The sequence below is a fragment of the Silurus aristotelis genome, assembly GCF_946808225.1.
Source record: "Silurus aristotelis genome assembly, chromosome: 2".
NCBI lineage: Eukaryota > Metazoa > Chordata > Actinopteri > Siluriformes > Siluridae > Silurus > Silurus aristotelis.
Window position 1 is genome coordinate 2,313,598 of NC_139575.1, and position 20,327 is coordinate 2,333,924.

At 40.0% G+C, this 20,327-nt stretch overlaps 2 protein-coding genes across 2 annotated transcripts in view; both read right to left on the reverse strand.

The window, feature by feature from the left end:
* Window positions 1-20,327, reverse strand: part of atp10a (ATPase phospholipid transporting 10A) — a 377,925-nt gene that overhangs the window by 115,100 nt on the left and 242,498 nt on the right. The window lies entirely within an intron of this gene.
* On the reverse strand, window positions 365-18,018 carry LOC310739053 (gamma-aminobutyric acid receptor subunit beta-3-like). The gene is made up of 4 exons (XM_083564656.1): window positions 17,855-18,018; window positions 5,295-5,539; window positions 4,758-4,811; window positions 365-3,078 (listed from the first exon to the last, which is right to left on the reverse strand). The coding sequence occupies exons 1-4, from the start codon at window positions 17,934-17,936 to the stop codon at window positions 2,740-2,742; spliced, it is 720 nt and encodes a 239-aa protein (XP_083420782.1). The 5' UTR covers window positions 17,937-18,018; the 3' UTR covers window positions 365-2,739.

Below are 20,327 nucleotides of genomic sequence, written 5' to 3' on the forward strand. Positions count from 1 at the left end.
TTTCCGGGGGGGGGGGGGGGGGACTCACGTGTGAGGAGGAGCTTGGGGACAGGATGTAACACGTGTGGTCAAAATATCACCAGTTGCACTGTCACACATGATGATGTCTTTAGGCACACTGACTTATGAAGGTCGGTGCTCCCTGTGACTGCGCGTGCAGCCTTGTGCTGCCATCTGTAGGTGGGTTACCGAACTAGTCTCAAAACTATGAGAACAACTCATAAAAAGTGAGGTGCATCTTTTTTGTGGGTGTGTCTTTGATTCTATATAAGAAAATGAGTGACACTAAGCAATAATAATAATAATAATAATAATAATAATAATAATAATAATAATAATAATAATAATAATAATAATAAAAACCTAGACTTGAAAGAGTACATTTTATTATTTGAAACCAATGCCCTTATCATCCCCATCCCACACAGATCTACTGATTTAGAAACACTGTTCATAGAGATGTGATGGGGAAGGAAAAAAAAAACGGGTTGTATCTGGTGGTTATAAATAAAATAAGAATATCTGGGAATTTCGTCACGTATTTACAACATCTTATAGAAATCAAAACGAAGCCTCAAACAAACGAAGGGTCAACCGCCGACGCGACGTAAGTGCAGACGTGACGCGGCGTTAATAAAATGACGCGACCCTTTTGTTAGACATCGTACGCCATTGGTCCCTGAAGCGAAGCTATTTCCAAAAGCGAGACGGAATACAATCAGACGGAGTTCTGATTCTGATATAAACAATAACATGCCATTGTTCTTTCAGCGTACATGTGGGTTATAATACAAATTAATCACAGCACACCGAATACTGATATAATAATCAGAAACATCTCGGATGAACACCCTGAGACAAATCCTTCTAAAGATCGATGATTACGTGGTGCTGTCAAAACCAGAGAAATGAAAAAAAAAGGGAGAGAAATCTTTTAGCCTGTAATAAATAGAAAAAAAGAAAAATTGAACGGAGAAGGAAATTGAAAAGTGGAGCATGGAGATTTACATAAGGCCTACGCTGAGATTATTCCACTCAAACACTGACTAAAAACCGGCGTGGGAATTAAAAACACACATGCTAAATGCTAGTAACATAGTCGTTCCAAAGAACTTGTGTTAAAAAAGAAAGAAGAATAAAGATAATGCATAAATATCAGCCCTGATTCGGACACGCCCCTTTTCCTCACACACTCGAGTCATAAAGGAAGCGAAATATAGCGAGTTTACACCGAGTGTGTGAGAAATCATGCCCTCAAAATGAAACTTAAAGGAACAGAACATGTCTATATACAAATATTCCATTCATACGTGATCACATACGAATTATTTCATCAAAAATCAACAGAACTGCTGATGGAGAAACAGGCAGCACTGAAAAGCCCTGAAACACACGCCGTATTGCATTTCCAAAGTTCGCTCTCATACACACCTCATTCCAGCCATCACAATGTTTCCCATTCCTTTCGGCAAAATTCACTCTTTTCTCCCCACGTCTCATTTTCTCTCAAGGTCTATCCTTTCATTCTGTTTCATCTCGTCACTTTTTGTATTTTCTCCTTTCATCTGCTATTCTGTCTTCTCTTCTCGTCCTGGCTCGTCTCATCTATTTGTTTCAACTCCTCATTTATTTTAATCTTCTCTTCTTTACCTCCTATCTTCACTTCTCTTCTCCTATCCTCTCATTTAATTTCATTTAAACTCTTCTCTCATCTTCTCACTTCTCTTTGATATCTTTATCTGTCTGCTATGCTGTTAACTAATCAACTCAACTAATCTATTCTGTTCTCATCTCTTTGCCAATCGTCTCATTTCGTCTCATCTCATCTCATCTCGTCTTGTCTCGTCTCGTCTCGTCTTCTCTCATTTCATCTCATCTCATCTCATATCATCTGGCCTCCTGTCATCTCTTTGTCTTATCTCCTCTCATCTTATCTTTCATGTTTACTTCTCTCTGCACCAATCTTCTCATTTAATCTCTTATTTTCTCTTCTCTTCTTTTCTCATTTTGTCTCCTCTCATCTATTTGTCTTAACTCCTCATTTCTAGTCTCCTCTCCTCTCCTCTCCTACCCTATCTTCACTTTTCTTTTCCCATCCTATCCTATCCCATTTTTCGGCTTCTCTTTTTTAATTTTTTCTTTTCTTTTTTCTCACATTGTCCCCTCTCATATTTTTGTCTTTACTCCTCTCATTTCATCAAATCTCCTTATGTCTCATCTCCTATCTTCTCTTTTCATATCCTCTCATTTCTTCTCTTCTCTCTTCTCTTCTCTTCTCATCTCTTTTCTTCTCCTTTTATCTCACTCTATCTCTTCTTTATTTTTTTTCAATTTTTTTACTCCTCTTCTCACATATTGTCACCGTTCATCTTTTTGTCATATCTCCTCTCATCTGATTCTCTTCACTTCTCCTTTCTTCTCCTATCAACTCTTCTAATCTCATTTCCTTTATTCTTTTTTTTCCATCTCATTTCATCTCCTCTCTCTTTTTCTTGTTAATGCAGGCTGATATGAGTCTATATAAAGTGTGTGATCGCATCATGCGGAAGTCTCGCGACTTCAAAATGTCTATAAAATTCCTTGAGTCCGTTACGGATCAGATCTTTCTGTTTTTTATAAGAATTTGTCTGTAAGTGTGAACGCTGTCCGTGGGGACAAAAGTGTAGAAAAAATCCTCAAAAAAAATCCGTCCTTAAAAAAATAAGGAAAGAAAAGAAAAAGGACGTTTGAGGGGGCGGTTTAATTGACGTAGTAAAGCCAGTAGATGAGATTGAAAAGGGAAAAGACGGCGGGGAAGATTATCCGTGACCATCGATCGATGGCGTTGACGTCCGTGAGATCTGGGATTTTGATTTTCAGCTGTGAAGAGCGTCTGCGCAGTCGAGCCTTTTTGGGCTGAGCGTTTCTCTCCTGGCTGTGCCTCCTCGGCCCGCTCGCCTTCCGGTACTGGATCCCTGAGTTATCCAACATGACCGAGGTGGAGTTCCTGCCATCGCTGACGCTGGTGGTGATCTCGTTTCCGGCCACTTCGTTATGGATCTCCAGCGTGGTCAGCAGGATGTTCCCCTGAGAGTCCACCTGCGCAGGAGAAACAGCAGAATCAGCAGGGCTCTGACATTCCGCCTCCATGATCTACGATCAAGCTGGGAATCTATAATAGAGACGTCTTTTTCTTTTTTTTTTTTGCAAACAAAACATATTACACAAAGTCTCTATAAATAAGAATGCTGAACGTTCAAATCCTAATATCAGCACATCAGCACATTATGGAGACGACTTTCAAAAGCATGAATTATTCTGACCAGCTTCTCAGACGGGTTGGAAAAACTGGGATGGAAATGATGGAAATGACGGATCTTCAATGGGTGAAAAAGTGAAGTCTGATAAAATCATAAATCTCCATTTCGGAGCGAAAGACCAGAAGAGCTCAAATCTCATCCGTGCTTCATCATCGAAATATACAGTGACAAAAAAGAATCGACCTCAATCCAATCAAAACGAATTCAATTCAATTAATTAAATAAATAAATATAGATGAAAAAATAAAATGATAAATAATTTAAATAAAGAGATAATTAGATCATTAATATAGTAAAGATATAAATATTTAAAATATACAAAAATGTAAATATTTACATTTTATTAAATCATTCGGTTTTATGTTTGATTTTATTTGTACTTTTATTAATTGCTTTATATATTTATATGTGAGATATTTGCTCTATTAATTTTTAAAATGAACTGAATTAATAGAAATAATCAGGTTGTGTATTTTGCTGTACACAACTGTTCCATGCGTCTTGTATTGATGAACAGAAAACTTTATAACGAACAAACAAACGGCGTCTGATGTGTCTGATGTGTATTCGAGTGAAGATGGATGCTGATGTCGTTTCTCCAGAAGGTCGTGCTGAGCGCAAAATCTGTTGTTTTGTTTTTTTCACCCATGAATCCATATCTTCAGGAAAGATACAGTAGAGTATAAACAGTGATCACAGATCAGACGCCGCAGTAACAAGCAGGGACTCAATACTGCTGATTAGAGTCTGATCTCAACATGAGGGAGTGGAGGAAGATGAAGCAGAGAGGGACAGAGAGAGGGAGTGGTGAATAGGGGATATCCATACAATAAAGGGATAAGGAGAGAAGAGAAGAGAAGAGAAATATATAAAATTAGATATAGATAAAATTATAGAGGAGAGAAGAAGATATGTATAGAGATCAAATGAGAAGAGATAAGAGGAGAGGGGAGGAGAAGAAAAGAGACGAGGTGAAATAAGAATAAAGAAAATTAGAGAAGAACAAAGAAATGAAGAAAGTGAAGGAGAGGAGAGAGGAGAAAAAGAGGATAAAAAAAAAAAAAACACAGGGGAGGAGAAGAAAAGAGAAGAGGCGAGACATTCAGAGATCAAATAAGCAGAGACGAGAGAAGAGAAGAGAAGAGAAGAGAAGAGAAGAGAAGAGAAGAGAAGAGAAGAGAAGAGAAGAGAAGAGAAGAGAAGAGAAGAGAAGAGAAGGAGAAAAAAGGAGAGAATGTATCTACTTGTTAGGAAGGTAGGGAGGAAGGAAAGATGAAATTAGTGCACGTTTGCTTTAAACAAACAAAACATGCTGACACTAAGAGGCTACAACAACAACAACAACAACAACAACAACAACACCGACAACAACAACACACACACACACACACACACACACACACACACACACACACACACACACACACTCACCCCTTGTGAGTGACGGTGACCTTGTACCTGATTGGACTGTTTAACTCCCGACGCTTTGCAATTCCCTCCCTCCTGAACAGACTGGCCACAAGAACACACAAAGAACAGAAGACCACCTTTACCTTCTACACCTGCAGGTTCCAATCTGAACACCATCAGACACGAGAGCCATGAGAGCGGCCATCTTGAAATCGAAAGCATTTCAACACATGAACACAGCTGAAAGGTTTTATGACGCTATGCAGAGATTCTGACTAAGAGTTGTCATAACGATGCTAAATAATTTGAGAAGGTTTTCATCAACCGATTCATGACATGGAGAATTTCTGAGGTATCAAATCATCCGTCCTGCCACCAGCGCATGCTGTCGCTACATTAACTCGATCATTCCATTTGATTTGAATGCTAGGAGCTTTGGTCTCGTTCTCTTGCTGGAATCTGGTGCAACTTGATCCATCCGCCTGGTGCTACATGTTCATCATCTTCTAATCAGCCTTCCTCTGATTACAGCTGCACTACATCTTCATGAGAAGACACCAGTGTTTGGTCATGGCAGTGAATTACCTTGTTTCCGTCGTATTTGTTTCGGTCGTTGTTGGCTTTCTCCGCCTTCTCTGCCATCTTCTTCTGCATCTGAGGGCCTCGTCCGAAAAAGATATAATTGACGAATGCATATTCGAGCAGCGCTAAGAAGACGAAGACGAAGCAGCCCATCAGGTACATATCTATGGCTTTAACGTATGGGATCTTGGGCAGCGTCTCTCGAAGATGGGTGTTGATGGTGGTCATAGTGAGGACAGTCGTGATACCTGTGGAAGAATCGGGGTTTCAGTCTTTTGATTTTTAAACCCTTTTTTATGGATACAGAACATCCATGCAAAACATCTCTCAGGTTTTTGGTATTAATAAATGTTCTCCAATATTTGCAGGTTACTGCAAATCCTTCAAGAAAAATGGGTTCTTTAAGGGTTCCTTAAGGGTTTGATGGATAGTTTTTGGTTCTTTACTCCCACAAAGGGTTTGAAACATTATCTCACAGGGTTACACAGAAACTACACCAAATATTTCCACAATGGAAAAAAACCTGTATCTGATGTAGTTCCAAGCAGAACCTTTTAGGAGGCCAGGAACCCAAATTACCAAATGATTGAAAGCTTTTGGGCCTTGACAAGGAAATAATTAGCAATAATTTAAAGTTTGTACACCAGACTTAAAAACACAGATACACCCTTAGAAAAAACGTCCCTTAATGGTTCATTAAAGGGTTTATGATATAATTAATGGTTAGAGTTAAAGGGCCCCTGGGTTAGAGTTCTTGGGCCCCTGAGCAAGGCCTCTAACCGCTACGCTGCCCAGTTGTATGAATGAGACAAATCTCTCTGGAGGAGGTCCTCTGTGAAATGCCATAAATGAATTATGACATTATTTACGGTTAAAGGGAAATATGACTGTAAGAAGTGCGTATGCTAAAACATAAATCCAACAAAGCATTGCAGAAGATTGAGGATCGCAAAGTATCATATCAATCATAATGCACTTAAGAGACACGAGTGGGCATAGAGCACGTGGAGTCGGACAGCATAAGGCATCGTCCAGGCCTGGATTCCAAAAACAAAAAAAAAAGAAATTGGACTAAAAGCACAAACGAGGCTGTATAGATAGAAAAGTACACGACGATACTGAGATTATTCAGAGACTCAGCCAAAAGAGCTGCGATGAAATATTTCTCGTTTGACAGCTCGGCTTTGCCGCCCACCATGAATCTGGACACTGCGGATGGCTGCTACAGATTGAGCTCTGTCACAGAGAGCAAAATGCCAAAAAACCCGGCTCTGCTTACTCAACGCAATTACACAATCATGTTGTCGAACATGCCGGTGAATCAGACGCCCGTCACGCCAGTGTGTGCATTCAACAACCGCTTGCTTATTTACCATTTTTTATGCTTAATCTCATTTCTGGACTGGAGGCTAGCGACTTTTAAAGCGCTTCTCTATGATAAAAACAAACCCGAGCTGAGCTGTTTAGCAAAATGCCAACAAAATCGAACATCCCATTCCACATTTAGTCCCCATTACATTCTTATAATAACTCCACTCTTCTGTGAAGATGTTCCACTAGATTTTGTGAAAGATTTGTGGAGATGCTTTTAGCCACAAGGGGGCGTTAGTGAAGTCAGGTGGTGATGTAGGTGAGATGAGGAGGCCTGGGGTGCAGTCAGTGTTCACCTTCACCTTAAAAGTGTTTAATAGGATTCAATAGGTCAGAGCTCTGTAGCAGTAGATCTTCTACCCAAGCCAATGGAAAGTAGATTATCATGGAGCTGGTTTGTGCACAGGGGCAGCGTCATGCTAGCACAAGCTTCCAACTAGTGTCCTATTTCAAAAGAGAACATATTATGCTACAAAATCCATCCAAAGACGTCCTGTACAACTGTGTGTCTCCAACTTTGTGGTAACAGTTTGCAAAAGAACCACTATTCTTGATTGTTGTATACAGTGTTGTGCTCGTTACTAAAAAATAGTAACTAGTTACAGTTACTCGTTACTTCATTCAAAAAGTAACTCCGTTACTTTGTTGATTACTTACACCAAAAAGTAATGCGTTACTGTTGAAAGTAACTTTTTAGTTACTTTTTTAAAGAACCTTCTTTAATGTTCCTATTAATGCCCTTTTATGCGTTATGGTCTATACAAACACAAAACTGACAAACACAAAGTCATTTTTAAACACTATTATATTAAAGTCAGAGCAGCACAAACTAAATATATCACAAGGATTTCTGAAATAAATAACAAAACAAGCTGAATAATTGATTCACAATCAAACACTAAAGTGGCTTTTGCTGTTGTGTTGAGCTCTGAAACATGTTCCTTTCACAGCTGAAGTATGAAAACTATCAACAATGTAGAACAGAACACCGGGTTAGCGCATAGCTACTAGCTTCTAGCATGGAGTTTCTGGAGGAGCTTCAACAGATTGGAGTTGCTGTTTATCGCAGTAGATACGAGCTTCAAACCAGAAAGACACAGCTTACATTTGACAAAAAAGTTTTGTGTCTTTATGCTCAGCTGAAGTGAAATAATGAGCATATTTCCACTTTGAGAAACTCGTCTTGCTCTCGCCTCGACTCGCCATTACTGCCGCACAGACCTGAATAAACGGAGACACTTATTTGTTGGTACCACGAATAGTTAAGACTACAGCAGGGGTTCAGAGCTTTCTCCTACAAAGTTCCACAGTTATGGATCATATTTCCTTTCAGTGTTCAGGACTCTTCTTGTTTTCTAAGGAGCAGATCTGAAGGCTTAATGATGTAGTAATGATTAATGATATAGAAGTGTTTTGATGAACTGGGATATTTGGAAGTTTGTTGAAGGTGGTATAGTGGGACTTCTTATATTCCAGAGATCCCTTATATCTGTTTAACCGACTGGTACTTCCTTTTAATTATGCTGTCAGAGTCCCTACTTGCACACTGATGTTGTGTTTGGACCTGAATTTGAGGTCCTGAGACTGGAGGTCCTACTTCCAACCTGACCTGACTGGGGTCTCTGTAAAGATTTTTAGGATCCAAATACAAAATAAAGTATGACATCAACCAAATAAATATAAACCTCTTTTACAGTTGTTTAATTAATCAATTAACATGACCACTGCTACTGACCAATCAGGATGCAGAATTTTAAAGCTTACTTGCCGTGTCAGTCACTCTCGAGATGGTTCATCCTTCCATCACCACAGAGGATTGATGTTAAACATCATGCTATTAACAAATGCCATTGCTTGCTAATCACCTTGTGCTTGCTAGATAGCGATTATAAAGCCGCAATGCATCATGGGACATTCCCAATTTATCCTCAATGAAAAAAGAAAAAACGAATGAACAATTAACTTTTTGCCATTCCAGGTGTCCTAACAATAATAATGGCAATAATAATTCGCATCATTATAAACTTCCCACAGGAAAGCAACAAATTAGCAGCACAATCATTAAGCGCCTCATATTTAATGTGTTTCCAGACTGATTTCTTTTTTCTCTTCTAGTTGCCGACCGAACGTGAAAGTGGTTTAACCTGATTACTGACCGCACGTCTCGTACATTCCGGCTCCCTCGGGAAATCCCTTATCTCCTTAACGAGACCCTGTAAAGTGGAGCTGCTCTGATTCCACCAGCTACATTAACATTTAAAGACACATTAGCTACAATTCCTGGAATCACCCTGCAGAAACGTGAGCGTGACCACCCCCAGGGCCGCAACGACGGTACCCATTCCCAGAGAAATCAGACGCTTGGTTCTAGAGGTCTTTCTGATCCAGCTTTAATTATTCACTCGACGTTTCCTTTTGAGATAAAAACAGGACCTGGTTTTTAACAAGTTTTATCACATCCTGATTTTTTAGCCGATTCATTTACAGAGACGAATCTGTTCCACCTCTGGGAATGTGGTAACTTGATGGACATTGAACTTATAATAAAAAGATCATTAGATCAAATCCCAGCACCACCAAACTGCAGCTTTTGGGCCCTTGTGAAAGGCCCTTAACTATTAACTGCTCAGGATTTGAACATCTGGCAAATGCCACTAATGCCTTCAAATAACATGAATTAAGAGCACTTTCTAATCCCCAGTGATCTAGAATTCTGGATTCTGATTGGTCCATCCTTAGTTATTCCTTGTATGCGTTTGGCATCTATGGGATCTCGAGCTTTTAGCTACACTGCTCCTCACCTGTGGAATCTTCTTCCACTAGATATTCGCAACAACCACTCTGTTATTAACCAAAATCTAAATCACCTTTAAAACTGCATAGAAACCTACACTATATGGCTGAAAATATTGAGATCTTTCCAGAAATATGTGATTCTTCCCCAAACTGTCACCACCAAATGATACTGTATAGGACGTCTTTGGCTGAATTCGGAGATGAGAACCTGTCTCAGCATGAAAATGCCCCTGTGTATGCTTAACATGGGTTGGAGTGGAAGATCTCCTGCTATAAAGGGATAAATGTGAACTCACCTCCTCGCCTCACCTCCATCAGCACCTGACTTTACTAACACCCTTGTAGATGAATGAATCTCCACAAAATCTAGTGGAACATCTTTCCAGAAGAGTGGAACTTATTATAACGACAAATGGAGACATAATGTGGAATGGGATGTTCAAAAAGCACATGCTCAGGTGTCCATGAAAGTTTTGAGAGGTTGTTGGTGATTTATAGTAAAGTAATTGATAGAATTCTGATAAGAAAAATGTAATACTTTCATTCGGCTTTATTGGAAAAAAAAAACTTATATTGTTTATAAACTCTTCATGAAATACTCATTAAATGCTCACTCATTATCATCGAACAAAATGTATGATTCTTATGCAACTTATACAAATGTTTTTCCGCTTGCTAGTTCTTATTAGTTAGATATCAGTCCCCATTATGGCCTATAGAGGGCATGTTAGCTTGAAGCCTTATGTCCAGCTTGCAGGTCTTTCATAGTATTTGTGATTGTTTTTTTTTTTGGTTTCATGTCATGTCTCCACCCCTGTCCTGTTACTGTCTGTCATATTCCTCATGTGTCCTTATTTCCTGCACCAGTTCATATTTACTTTGTATTTCCTTTGTTGGTTTTCTACGTCACTCAATACCAAGCCGATCAGTTTCTCGTCTGTCGTTTTTGATCATGGATTATCTTCATGCCATTTGTTGAGCACCTGACCTCTGGCTTTTTTCTCCGACCCTCTCAACTCGACTCTTCTATCATGACATTTGTGGAGAACCACAATTGTAAAGCTAACTAGTGAGTATCACTGCACTAGCAACAACATTCACACCTTTGTTTTTGGTTGAAAATCTCACTTTCTGGATGCATTTTTGACTAAACTATGGTTATACCAGACACATTCTGTCCAGTCGCATCTACTGCATCAACTGGACTGTTAGAGCCAGAGCAGAAGTCTTTCCCTATAAAGAATCAATCAATCGAGCCATCGAGAAGCGGAAAGAGGAAGCGAGAGCAGAGTAACACCATTTATATTATCTGAGCCTCTCACATTTCCATACAGAGATGACTAGATTCCTACTGTGTGTTTGTGTGTTTGTGTGTGTGTGTGTGTGTGTGTGTGTGTGTGTGTGTGTGTGTGTGTGTGTGTGTGTAATTTAGTCTGAAAAGCCTGACAGTGGCCACACTAGTGCTGGATACGGATGTGTAGGATGGATGGATGGCTTCAGCTCACTCTCGGCTCTCGGCTCTCTCACAGCCATTTAAATGCGAGATTCATTGCTCCTGTGCAGAAAGCCGGAGGATTGAAATGGAGGTTGAATGTAATTGTTTTCCAGCTGCATCGATCGTTGTGTTTTTACCAGGTTACCTGGCAGGAGACGGAAAGGCAAAGAGAAAGAAAGAGCTTTGAACTCGTAATGATAATAGCAGGTGAAGTGTGTGTGTGTGTGTGTGTGTGTGTGTGTGTGTGTGTGTATGAGAAAGGCCATAGAGAATTTTCCATTCTGATGCAAAGTGCTCTCATTTCAGAGCTTAATCCCATTAATGAGAATAGTTTTGCAAAAAAAAAGTAGACCATCATCCTTTAACCCTCTTTCCCTTCTTCTACCTCTCTCTCTCTCTCTCTCTCTCTCTCTCTCTCTCTCTCTCTCTCTCTCTCTCTCTCTCTCTACACACACACACACACACACACACACACAAGTGTATACACTTTATCATAACGCACACACATGATCTCATGATCTAAAACGGTCTTACTCTCCGAACCTCCGAGTGGCAGTGTATGACGTGGAAAAATTAGTTTCCCTTCTATCAGCTTCAGCGTATAATCACTCAGGGTGATGATGCTTATTACTGAAGGTGTAAATGTACTGGCGCCCCTGTAGACCATCGGTCATAGGGGGTGTTGGTTACATACATGTGTTCTATGATTTTTGCTGAAGTATATCAATCTTCTAGTTGGTGTTGTTCTTGGTATTGCTGCTGTTGGGGTTTGAAACAAATCTGGGTTGAAGAAGAGTCAGTAAGCAGGTCAGGTAGATTTGGAGGCAGGATAAAGCTGGATTAAATATGGATGTAGATTAGGAATTAGGATTAGGATTAGGAAGCAAGTGGATGCAGATTATACCAAAGGTGGATATAGATAGTAAAAACAGGTGGATGTAGTTTAGAAAACAGGTGGATGCAGATTATAGAGCAGGTGGATGTAGATTAGGAAACAGGTGGATGTATATTAGGAAGTAGGTGGATGTAGATTATAGAGCAGGTCGATGTATATTAGGGAGCAGGTATGTGTAGATTAGGGAGCAGGCGAATGAAGATTAGAAAGCAGGTGGATCTATATTAGGAGGCAGGTGGATGTAGATTATACAGCAGGTGGATTAGATCATTAGCCGGGTGGCGGTAGATTAGGAAACAGGTGCCTGTATATTAGGAAACAGGTACAGTGAGGAAAATAAGTATTTGAACACCCTGCTATTTTGCAAGTTCTCCCACTTAGATATCATGATCGGGTCTGAAATTGTCATCGTAGGTGCATGTCCACTGTGAGAGACATAATATAAAAAAAAAAATCCAGAAATCACAATATATGATTTTTAAACTATTTATTTGTATGATACAGCTGCAAATAAGTATTTGAACACCTGTCTATCAGCTAGAATTCTGACCCTCAAAGACCTGTTAGTCTGCCTTTAAAATGTCCACCTCCACTACATTTATTATCCTAAATTAGATGCACCTGTTTGAGGTCGTTAGCTGCATAAAGACACCTGTCCACCCCATACAATCAGTAAGAATCCAACTACTAACATGGCCAAGACCAAAGAGCTGTCCAAAGACACTAGAGACAAAATTGTACACCTCCACAAGGCTGGAAAGGGCTACGGGGAAATTGCCAAGCGGCTTGGTGAAAAAAGGTCCACTGTTGGAGCAATCATTAGAAAATGGAAGAAGCTAAACATGACTGTCAATCGCCCTCGGTCTGGGGCTACATGCAAGATCTCACCTCGTGGGGTCTCAATGATCCTAAGGAAGGTGAGAAATCAGCCCAGAACTATACGGGAGGAGCTGGTCAATGACCTGAAAAGAGCTGGGACCACCGTTTCCAAGGTTACTGTTGGTAATACACTAAGACGTCATGGTTTGAAATCATGCATGGCACGGAAGGTTCCCCTGCTTAAACCAGCACATGTCCAGGCACGTCTTAAGTTTGCCAATGACCATTTGGATGATCCAGAGGAGTCATGGAAGAAAGTCATGTGGTCAGATGAGACCATAATAGAACTTTTGGGTCATAATTCCACTAAACGTGTTTGGAGGAAGAAGAATGATGAGTACCATCCCAAGAACACCATCCCTACTGTGAAGCATGGGGGTGGTAGCATCATGCTTTGGGGGTGTTTTTCTGCACATGGGACAGGGCGACTGCACTGTATTAAGGAGAGGATGACCGGGGCCATGTATTGCGAGATTTTGGGGAACAACCTCCTTCCCTCAGTTAGAGCATTGAGGATGGGTCGAGGCTGGGTCTTCCAACATGACAATGACCCGAAGCACACAGCCAGGATAACCAAGGAGTGGCTCTGTAAGAAGCATATCAAGGTTCTGGCGTGGCCTAGCCAGTCTCCAGACCTAAACCCAATAGAGAATCTTTGGAGGGAGCTCAAACTCCGTGTTTCTCAGCGACAGGCCAGAAACCTGACTGATCTAGAGAAGATCTGTGTGGAGGAGTGGGCCAAAATCCCTCCTGCAGTGTGTGCAAACCTGGTGAAAAACTACAGGAAATGTTTGACCTCTGTAATAGCAAACAAAGGCTACTGTACCAAATATTAACATTGACTTTCTCAGGTGTTCAAATACTTATTTGCAGCTGTATCATACAAATAAATTGTTAAAATATCATACATTGTGATTTCTGGATTTTTTTTTTAGATTATGTCTCTCACAGTGGACATGCACCTACGATGACAATTTCAGACCCCTCCATGATTTCTAAGTGGGAGAACTTGCAAAATAGCAGGGTGTTCAAATACTTATTTTCCTCACTGTAGATGTAGATTATGGAGCAGGTGGGTGTAGATTAGGCAGCAGGTGGATGTAGATTATGGAGCAGGTGGTTGCAGATTATAAAGAAGGTGGATAAAGATTAGGAAACAAGTGGATATAGATTATAGAGCAGGTGGATGTAGATTATAGAGCAGGTGAATGTAGATTATAGAGCAGGTGGATTAAGATTATGAAGCAGGTGGATGTAGATTATGGAGCAGGTGGATGCAGATTATAAAGAAGGTGGATGTAGATTAGGAAACAAGTGGATATAGATTATAGAGCAGGTGGATGTAAATTAGGAAACAGGTGGATATAGATTATAGAGCAGGTGGATGTGGATTATAGAGCAGGTGGTTAGAGATTATAGAGCAGGTGGATGTAGATTATGGCGCAGGTGGATGTAGATAAGGAAACAGGTGGATATAGATTATAGAGCAGGTGGATGTGGATTATAGAGCAGGTGGTTAGAGATTATAGAGCAGGTGGATGTAGATTATGGCACAGGTGGATGTAGATTAGGAAACAGGTGGATATAGATTATAGAGAAGGTGGATGTGGATTATAGAGCAGGTGGTTAGAGATTATAGAGCAGGTGGATGTAGATTAGGAAACAGGTGGATATAGATTATAGAGCAGGTGGATGTGGATTATAGAGCAGGTGGTTAGAGATTATAGAGCAGGTGGATGTAGATTATGGCGCAGGTGGATGTAGATTAGGAAACAAGTGGATATAGATTATAAAGCAGGTGGATGTAGATTATAGAGCAGGTGAATGTAGATTTTAGAGCAGGTGGATGTAGATTATAGAGCAGGTGGATTAAGATTATGAAGCATGTGGATGTAGATTATGGAGCAGGTGAATGCAGATTATAAAGAAGGTGGATGTAGATTAGGAAACAAGTGGATATAGATTATAGAGCAGGTGGATGTAAATTAGGAAACAGGTGGATATAGATTATAGAGCAGGTGGAAGTAGATTTTAGAGCAGGTGGTTAGAGATTATAGAGCAGGTGGATGTAGATTATGGCGCAGGTGGATGTAGATTAGGAAACAGGTGGATATAGATTATAGAGCAGGTGGATGTGGATTATAGAGCAGGTGGTTAGAGATTATAGAGCAGGTGGATGTAGATTATGGCGCAGGTGGATGTAGATTAGGAAACAAGTGGATATAGATTATAGAGCAAGTGGATGTAGATTATAGAGCAGGTGGATGTAGATTATGGCGCAGGTGGATGTAGATTAGGAAACAGGTGAATATAGATTATAGAGCAGGTGGATGTGGATTATAGAGCAGGTGGTTAGAGATTATAGAGCAGGTGGATGTAGATTATGGCGCAGGTGGATGTAGATTAGGAAACAGGTGGATATAGATTATAGAGCAGGTGGATGTGGATTATAGAGCAGGTGGTTAGAGATTATAGAGCAGGTGGATGTAGATTATGGCGCAGGTGGATGTAGATTAGGAAACAAGTGCATATAGATTATAGAGCAAGTGGATGTAGATTATAGAGCAGGTGGATGTAGATTTTAGAGCAGGTGGATGTAGATTATAGAGCAGGTGGATTAAGATTATGAAGCAGGTGGATGTAGATTATGGAGCAGGTGGATTAGGATTATGGAGCAGGTGGATGCAGATTATAGAGAAGGTGGATGTAGATTAGGAAACAAGTGGATATAGATTATAAAGCAGGTGGATGTAAATTAGGAAACAGGTGGATATAGATTATAGAGCAGGTGGATGTAGATTATAGAGCAGGTGGTTAGAGATTATAGAGCAGGTGGATGTAGATTATGGCGCAGGTGGATGTAGATTAGGAAACAGGTGGATATAGATTATAGAGCAGGTGGATGTAGATTATGGCGCAGGTGGATGTAGATTAGGAAACAGGTGGATATAGATTATAGAGCAGGTGGATGTGGATTATAGAGCAGGTGGTTAGAGATTATAGAGCAGGTGGATGTAGATTATGGCGCAGGTGGATGTAGATTAGGAAACAAGTGGATATAGATTATAGAGCAAGTGGATGTAGATTATAGAGCAGGTGAATGTAGATTTTAGAGCAGGTGGATGTAGATTATAGAGCAGGTGGATTAAGATTATGAAGCAGGTGGATGTAGATTATGGAGCAGGTGGATTAGGATTATGGAGCAGGTGGATGCAGATTATAGAGAAGGTGGATGTAGATTAGGAAACAAGTGGATATAGATTATAAAGCAGGTGGATGTAAATTAGGAAACAGGTGGATATAGATTATAGAGCAGGTGGATGTAGATTATAGAGCAGGTGGTTAGAGATTATAGAGCAGGTGGATGTAGATTATGGCGCAGGTGGATGTAGATTAGGAAACAGGTGGATATAGATTATAGAGCAGGTGGATGTAGATTATGGCGCAGGTGGATGTAGATTAGGAAACAGGTGGATATAGATTATAGAGCAGGTGGATGTGGATTATAGAGCAGGTGGTTAGAGATTATAGAGCAGGTGGATGTAGATTATGGCGCAGGTGGATGTGGATTAGGAAACAGGTGGATATAGATTATAGAGCAGGTGGATGTGGATTATAGAGCAGGTGGATGTAGATTAGAAAATAGGTGGGTATAGATTATAGAGCAGGTGGATGAAGATTATAGAGCAGGTGGATGTAGATTAGAAAACAGGTGGGTATAGATTATAAAGAAGGTGGATGAAGATTATAGAGCAGGTGGATGTAGATTATTGAGCAGGTGGATGAAGATTATAGAGCAGGTAAATGTAGATTAGGAAACAGGTGGATATAGATTATAGAGCAGGTGGGTGTAGATTATGGAGCAGGTGGATGTAGATTAGAAAACAGGTGGATATAGATTATAGAGCAGGTGAATATTGATTATAGAGCAGGTGGATGTAGATTATAGAGCAGGTGGATGTACATTATAGAGCAGGTGGATGTAGATTATAGAGCAGGTTGATATTGATTATAGATCAGGTGGATGTGGATTATAGAGCAGGTGGATGTAGATTATAGAGCAGGTAGATGTAGATTATAGAGCAGGTGGATATAGATTATAGAGCAGGTGGATGTAGATTATAGAGCAGGTGGATGTAGATTATGGAGCAGGTGGATGTAGATTATGGAGCAGGTGGATGTAGATTATAGATCAGATGGATGTAGATTATAGAGCAGGTGGATTTAGATTATAGATCAGATGGATGTAGATTATAGAGCAGATGGATGTAGATTATAGAGCAGGTGGATGTAGATTGTAGAGCAGGTGGATGTAGATTATAGAGCAGGTGGATGTAGATTATGGAGCAGGTAAATGTAAATTATAGAGCAGGTGGATGTAGATTATAGAGCAGGTGGATGTAGATTATGGAGCAGGTAAATGTAGATTATAGAGCAGGTGGATGTAGATTATGGAGCAGGTAAATGTAGATTATAGAGCAGGTGGATGTAGATTATGGAGCAGGTAAATGTAGATTATAGAGCAGGTGGATGTAGATTATGGAGCAGGTAAATGTAGATTATAAAGCAGGTGAATGTAGATTATACAGCAGGTAAATGTAGATTATAGAGCAGGTGGATGTAGATTATGGAGCAGGTAAATGTAGATTATAGAGCAGGTGGATGTAGATTATAGAGCAGGTGGATGTAGATTATAGAGCAGGTAAATGTAGATTATAGAGCAGGTGGATGTAGATTATGGAGCAGGTGGATGTAGATTAGGAAGCAGGTGGATGTGGATTAGGGGCAGATAAATGTAGATTATAATGTATCTGGAGATTATAAGGCAGACAGATGTAGTTTAGGATGAGTATTTGCAGAAACCCCTCCCTGGTGACTTTTGATTAGTCTGACATCTCCTGGATCTGCTCTGATTAATGTGGACGTTAGAGACAAGCTCTCATGATATCTCATCAGGTAAAGCAGTCTCATCAAACAACCCATCCATCAAATGTACAATAAATTATTAAAAGTTCTTTATGAACAAAAATCTAGTGTTTGTTGCTAAACTGTTGCGAAGGAAAAAACATTTTAGATGTGATTTTATAGGAAAACTGGGACCCTGACGGTGTGTTTTTTTGTTTGTACCTAAAGCCACTCTCGCTGCTGAGGCATCGTAGTTAATCCAGAAGGAGACCCAGGACAGGATGGTGATCAGGATGGAAGGCATGTAGGTCTGCAGGATGAAGTAGCCGATGTTCCTCTTCAGCTTAAAGCTGAGTGACAGGCGTGGATAAGCTCCTGAGAGACAGACAGACAGAAAGACAGACACACAGATGGATTAGAGACAGACAGGGTATTTATTTCCACAGGGTCTGGAGCCATACTTTGTTTTGTTTCAGTTTCTATAGCAATGCTGGTGCAGATTTGCCTCCGTCGCTACGGTAACAAGCAGCCGTTGGTGTGGTGGAATAAATCGGGTTTTTTTTTTACATGATTGGTGTAGAAGTTCAGCCTTGAGCGCTCTCACCACCACAATGAGATGGAAGAGGGAAGAAAAGGCAAATTCTTGTTAAGTAGCGACAATGCGGACGTCAATGAGGACGAGGGGAGACTCGCGGCTGAACATCACATTTGAAAAAGTCAAGTTTAACACTAAACACACACACACACACACACACACACACACACACACACACACACACACACACACACACACACACACACACAATTTACACAATAGTCAAATATGAAACTGCTCATAAAGATAGATGTGAGGAAAGAAAAAAAGTAACAAAATGGAAGGATAGAAAAAAGTTAAAGTAATTAGGGAAAAAAATGTGAAAAAATTACTCAGTGTCATAATTTCTATATTTAATAACGTCCTAAAACTCATTCAATTTTATTGCTTTCTCTATAATAAAACCTCATTTCCTTTATATACTCTTTCACCACCCTCTTTCAGTCTGATCTCTGTCTTCATATCGTCACACTCAGCTTGGTCTGATGAACGTCTTTATATCGTCACAGTCAGCTTAGTCTGATCTACGTCTGTATATCGTCACACTCAGCTCGGTCTGATCTACGTCTTTATATCGTCACACTCAGCTTAGTCTGATCTACGTCTGTATATCGTCACACTCAGCTTAGTCTGATCTACGTCTTTATATCGTCACACTCAGCTTAGTCTGATCTACGTCTGTATATCGTCACACATTTAGCTCAGTCTGATCTCCGTCTTTATATCGTCACACTCAGCTCGGTCTGATCTACGTCTTTATATCGTCACACTCAGCTTAGTCTGATCTACGTCTGTATATCGTCACACATTTAGCTCAGTCTGATCTCCTTCTTTATATCGTCACACTCAGCTCGGTCTGATCTACATCTTTATATCGTCACACTCAGCTTAGTCTGATTTACGTCTGTATATCGTCACACATTTAGCTCAGTCTGATCTCCGTCTTTATATCGTCACACTCAGCTTGGTCTGATCTCCGTCTTTATATTGTCACACTCAGCTCGGTCTGATCTCCGTCTTTATATCGTCACACTCAGCTCGGTCTGATCTCCGTCTTTATATCGTCACACTCAGCTTGGTCTGATCTCCGTCTTTATATTGTCACACTCAGCTCGGTCCGATCTCCGTCTTTATATCGTCACACTCAGTTTGGTCTGATCTCCGTCTTTATATCGTCACACTCAGCTCGGTCTGATCTCTGTCTTTATATCGTCACACTCAGCTCGGTCTGAGCTCTGTCTATATCATCACCCTCAGCTCGGTCTGATCTCTATGTTTTTCTATCTTCACCCTTAGTGATGTTTAATCTCTTTAATGTCATTTTATCTTCTCTCTCAGTGAGGTCAATCTTTAAACATACATCTTTATCTACACTTTTAGTGATGCGTGATTTCTTAAATGTCTTTTTACCTTCACTCTTAGGGAGGTCTAATCTCTATTATGTCTTTATATCTTAACCCTTAGTGATGTCTAATCTCTATTATGTCTTTATATCTTAACCCTTAGTGATGTCTAATCTCTATTATGTCTTTATATCTTCACCCTTAGTGATGTCTAATCTCTATTATGTCTTTATATCTTCACCCTTAGTGATGTCTAATCTCTATTATGTCTTTATATCTTCACCCTTAGTGATGTCTTATCTCTATTATGTCTTTATATCTTCACCCTTAGTGATGTCTAATCTCTATTATGTCTTTATATCTTAACCCTTAGTGATGTCTAATCTCTATTATGTCTTTATATCTTCACCCTTAGTGATGTCTTATCTCTATTATGTCTTTATATCTTCACCCTTAGTGAGGTCTGATCTCTATGGCCTTTTACCTTACTTCTTAGTGAGGTCTGATCTCTATAATGTCTATCTTTTCCCTTAGTGAGGTCTAATCTCTAAACCATCTTTTTACCTTCACCCTTAGTAATGTCTAATCTCTATAATATATTTTTACCATCACCCTTACTAAGGTCTAATCTCTATAATGTTTTTTTTTTTTTTACATTCACAGTGAGGCTTGATCTCAATTGTCTTTTCTCCCTTACCATTAGTGAGGTCTGATCTCTATAATGTGCTTTTTCTCTTTACCCTTAGCGAGGTCTAAT